Source organism: Dipodomys ordii, unplaced genomic scaffold (genome assembly GCF_000151885.1).
Source record: "Dipodomys ordii isolate 6190 unplaced genomic scaffold, Dord_2.0 Scaffold303, whole genome shotgun sequence".
Lineage (NCBI taxonomy): Eukaryota > Metazoa > Chordata > Mammalia > Rodentia > Heteromyidae > Dipodomys > Dipodomys ordii.
The window spans coordinates 730,703-734,435 of NW_012267519.1; the positions used below are offsets into that span (position 1 = coordinate 730,703).

The window sequence follows — 3,733 nt, forward strand, 5'->3', positions numbered from 1 at the left end:
ACACCTCTCCTTCAGGCCATATAACAAGACCCTAACTTAGTGCAACCTATGTCTGTTCCAGGTAGGAAACTTATGCCCTTATTTTCCTCTCACTTTAAGGACACCTGACAGGACAGTGCTCATGGATGAGATAGACTCCTTATTTGAGCATGTAGTAGGAGAGATAGAGGGCTGAATAAAGGCCAAGACCTGAAGTGGCAAGGTGAAGAATTAAGATGGTACAAATGGGAATCTAGTAGTAATGGCCAGGATAACAGGTCAGGGGTGGGAAGTTAGAGGGGGGGGCAGGAGTCAGCAAAGGCAGAAAGTAATCCTGCCCACAGAGCCATGGCCACACCTTAATCTCATGAGAAATGAGAGCATAGGGTAAAAATCTGAATTAAGGTAGATAAGCCATCTTTTTAAGTATAGCCACCGATGGCAGTTTGCAGTGTAGGACCACATAGCTTTGGGATTGGTAATTGAAGTTCTGAGTGGGAGGCCAAAAAAGAACTATTCAAGTTCCTGATGGCATCTAATGGAGGGAAAAAGCCCAATCAGGAGAAAGCAGGAAGCCAGCAGCTGGACTCTAGAGCCCACTAAATTCATAGTGCCTGGTGGATATCTTCTGACCGTAGTACTTTATAGACAACCCAATAAAAGATATTGAAGACGAGAAAAGTAAAAGGGAAAACAGCCCGTGAGATGGTGTCAATTCTCTTAGCTCTGTCCACATAGAGTTTCCGCATGGTTTCTCCCTCCTTTAGAACAGGAACAGGAGGTTGGGGGCTATAAATGCTAGAACCTTCCATTGGACCTCCATCCCTTGTCTGCAGGCAGTGACCCAGGCCATAGCCACGGAAGTAGAAGCGGCTTTCTCTTATTATGTCTTCCTCCTGGAATTACAAGGAAGAAAAGATAGAATTTGAGGTCAGAGTACTAAGGCAAGGGGATAAAGACCAGCTATAAATGTCTCATAGTGATGCAGTGCAGACAAGGTAGATGAGTACACAGACCCATTGCATGCTTTTTTGTTGTCGTTGTTGGTCATGGGGCTTGAATTCAGGGCCTGGGCACTGTCCCTAAGCTGTTATGCTCAAGGCTAGCACTCTAACACTTTGAGCCACAATCCACTTCTGGTTTTTGAGTGGTTAATTGGAGATAAGAATCTCACAGACTTTAAAAAAATAATTTTTTATTGTAAAGATACTGTACAGAGGGGTTACAGTTACATGAGTAAGGTAATGAGTACATTTCCTATTGAGCATTGTTACCCCCTCCTTTTGATTCCTCCTGCCTGGGCTGGCTTCAAGCTGCATTCCTCAGATCTCAACCTCCTGAGTAGCTAGGATTACAAGCATGAGTCACTGGGCTCCCAGCTCATTGCATGCTTTTTGATGACAACAAAATTACTCATAAGATAGATGTATTCTAAGCAACTATATATACTACATAAGGTATGTAGTATCGTTTCATTTACAGATAGGCCCTAGTTGTCTTTTAAAAATATATAACCTCGGGCTGGGAAAGTGGCTCAGTGGTAGAGCGCTTGCCTTGTATGCATGAGGCCCTAGGTTCGATTCCTCAGAACCACATAAGCAAAAAGAAAAAAGCCGGAGGTGGCGTTGTGGCTCAAGTTGTAGAGCACTAGCCTTTGGCTGAAGAGCTGAGGGACAGTGCCCAGGCCCAGAGTTCAAGCCCCACGACTGGACACCCCCCCAAAAAATATATATATAATCAAGCTGGGCGCCGTTGGCTCATTTCTTTAATCCTAGCTATTCAGGAGCCTGAGATCTATGATCATAGTTCAAAGCCATCCTGGGCAGAAAAGTCCATGAGACTTATCTGCAATTAGCCACTAAAAATCCAGAAGTGGAACTGTGGCTCAAATGGTAGAGCACTAGGCTTGAGCAGAAGAGTTCAGGGATAACACCCCAGCCCCGAGTTCAAGCCACAACACTGGAAAAAATATGCATAACATTATTGAGAGCCACCTAAAACCATGTGAGGTGCCAACTGCTGTGAGAGGGATGATATCTCAATGTTATCTCTGACTGGTAGTAAGCAAACTAACAAAATCGGAACACAATGAAGCTAAGATATCTAGACTGGGTGGAATTAACTTTAATGAACTTCAAAAGCTTCAGAATTAATTAGTTCTCCATATATAGTGTCTTTAAAAATTTATCTTGACTCAAAGCTTGAAAATTCCATAAGTTTTAAATAACCAAATTGTCTATCCATAATGAGTGTAAAGCTGAATATTTGATTGCAAGTAGGGTGCTTCTCTAAAGATCAGCAGAATTAATATAGGTGTTGGTATACCTGGGGTAACATTTATTACCCAGTGCATGTTCCACTCATATAAATGCATGCCTTATGAACATTAACACTAAGGGGGTGAATTTTGTGTAAGCACTAAGTAATATGCCAGACTGTAGAAAGTCTGTGATCAAGAGGCTCTCATATCCCCACTCAGAATTTATGTACTCTTATTTTAGGACACAGTTGAGAAATATGTCCCTCAAAGATCATTATAAATTGAAAAAGCATTGAGTTGAAGATTCTTGAGTAAAAGCTTCAGCTTAGTATATAAGAGGTCACCTGAAGCATGTTCCATACTTATCATATAAGTGGTCTCCTGAAGCATGTCCCATGCTACCTTCTAGAGTGATGCTAACTGCCGTCTCAGTTTGCCCAGAAATAAGAGAGTTCCTAAGATCATTTAGTGCAAAAAGTAAAAAGTTGGGGGGAGATGGGAAGGCAGGGATGGTAAGGGGAAACAAAGGAGGAGGCAACAAAGCTTCATAAGAAATGTACTCATTACTTTGCTCATGTAATTGTAACCCCTCTGTATGGTATTTTCACAATAAAAAAAATAAAAATCTAAAAAAAGTAAGAAGTTCAAGGCAAACCAGGAAGTTGGTCACCCTAGTTACCTCAGATAATTAATGTAAGTTAAAAATAAGATACATGTGTATAATAAGCCAGGTGCTGGTGGGTCATGATTATAATCACAGCTACTCAGGAGTCTGAGATCTGAAGATCTAGGTTCAAAGCTAGCTAGGCCAGACAAATTCATAAGACTATTATCTCCAGTTAACCAGCAAAAAATAGAACTGGAGTAATGATTCAAGTGGTAGAGCACCAGCCGTGAGTAGAAAAATCAAACAAGAGCCTGAGGTCCAGAGTTCAAGGCCCAGTACTGACACAAGAAATAAACAACAAAAACCATGTGTAATGCTTATCTCAATAGATGCAGAAAAAGCATTTGACAAGATCCAACACGCCTTTATGATGAGGGTTCTGGAAAAATTAGGAATCCATGGAACATTCCTCAATACAATAAAGGCTGTATATGACAAACCTACAGCCAGCATTATACTTAATGGTGAAAAACTAAAGCCATTTCCTCTTAACTCAGGAATGAGACAAGGATGTTCACTCTCTCCACTTCTCTTCAATCTAGTATTAGAATGCCTAGCTACAGCAATAAGACAAGATGCAAACATAAAGGGGATCCACATAGGGAAAGATGAAGTAATACTCTCCCTCTTTGCAGATGACATGATCTTGTATTTAAAGAATCCCACAGACTCCACTCCCAAATTACTCAAGCTGATTCAAAACTTTGGCAAAGTAGCAGGGTATAAAATTAACCCTCAAAAATCAATGGCTTTTCTGTATGCCAACAATGAGAAAAGTATGGCTGAAATTAGGAAAGCAACTCCATTCATAATAGCCCCACAAAAAA

At 41.0% G+C, this 3,733-nt stretch overlaps 1 protein-coding gene across 1 annotated transcript in view; it reads right to left on the reverse strand.

Annotated features, from left to right (window-relative positions):
- Positions 1 to 565: 565 nt before the first annotated feature.
- Glra4 (glycine receptor, alpha 4) overlaps positions 566 to 3,733 on the reverse strand; it is a 29,478-nt gene continuing 26,310 nt past the window's right edge. The window contains exon 9 of the mRNA XM_013036589.1: positions 566 to 875. Coding sequence (XP_012892043.1) covers positions 585 to 875 — 291 coding nt within the window. The 3' untranslated portion in view covers positions 566 to 584. The remainder of the gene's footprint in view (positions 876 to 3,733) is intronic.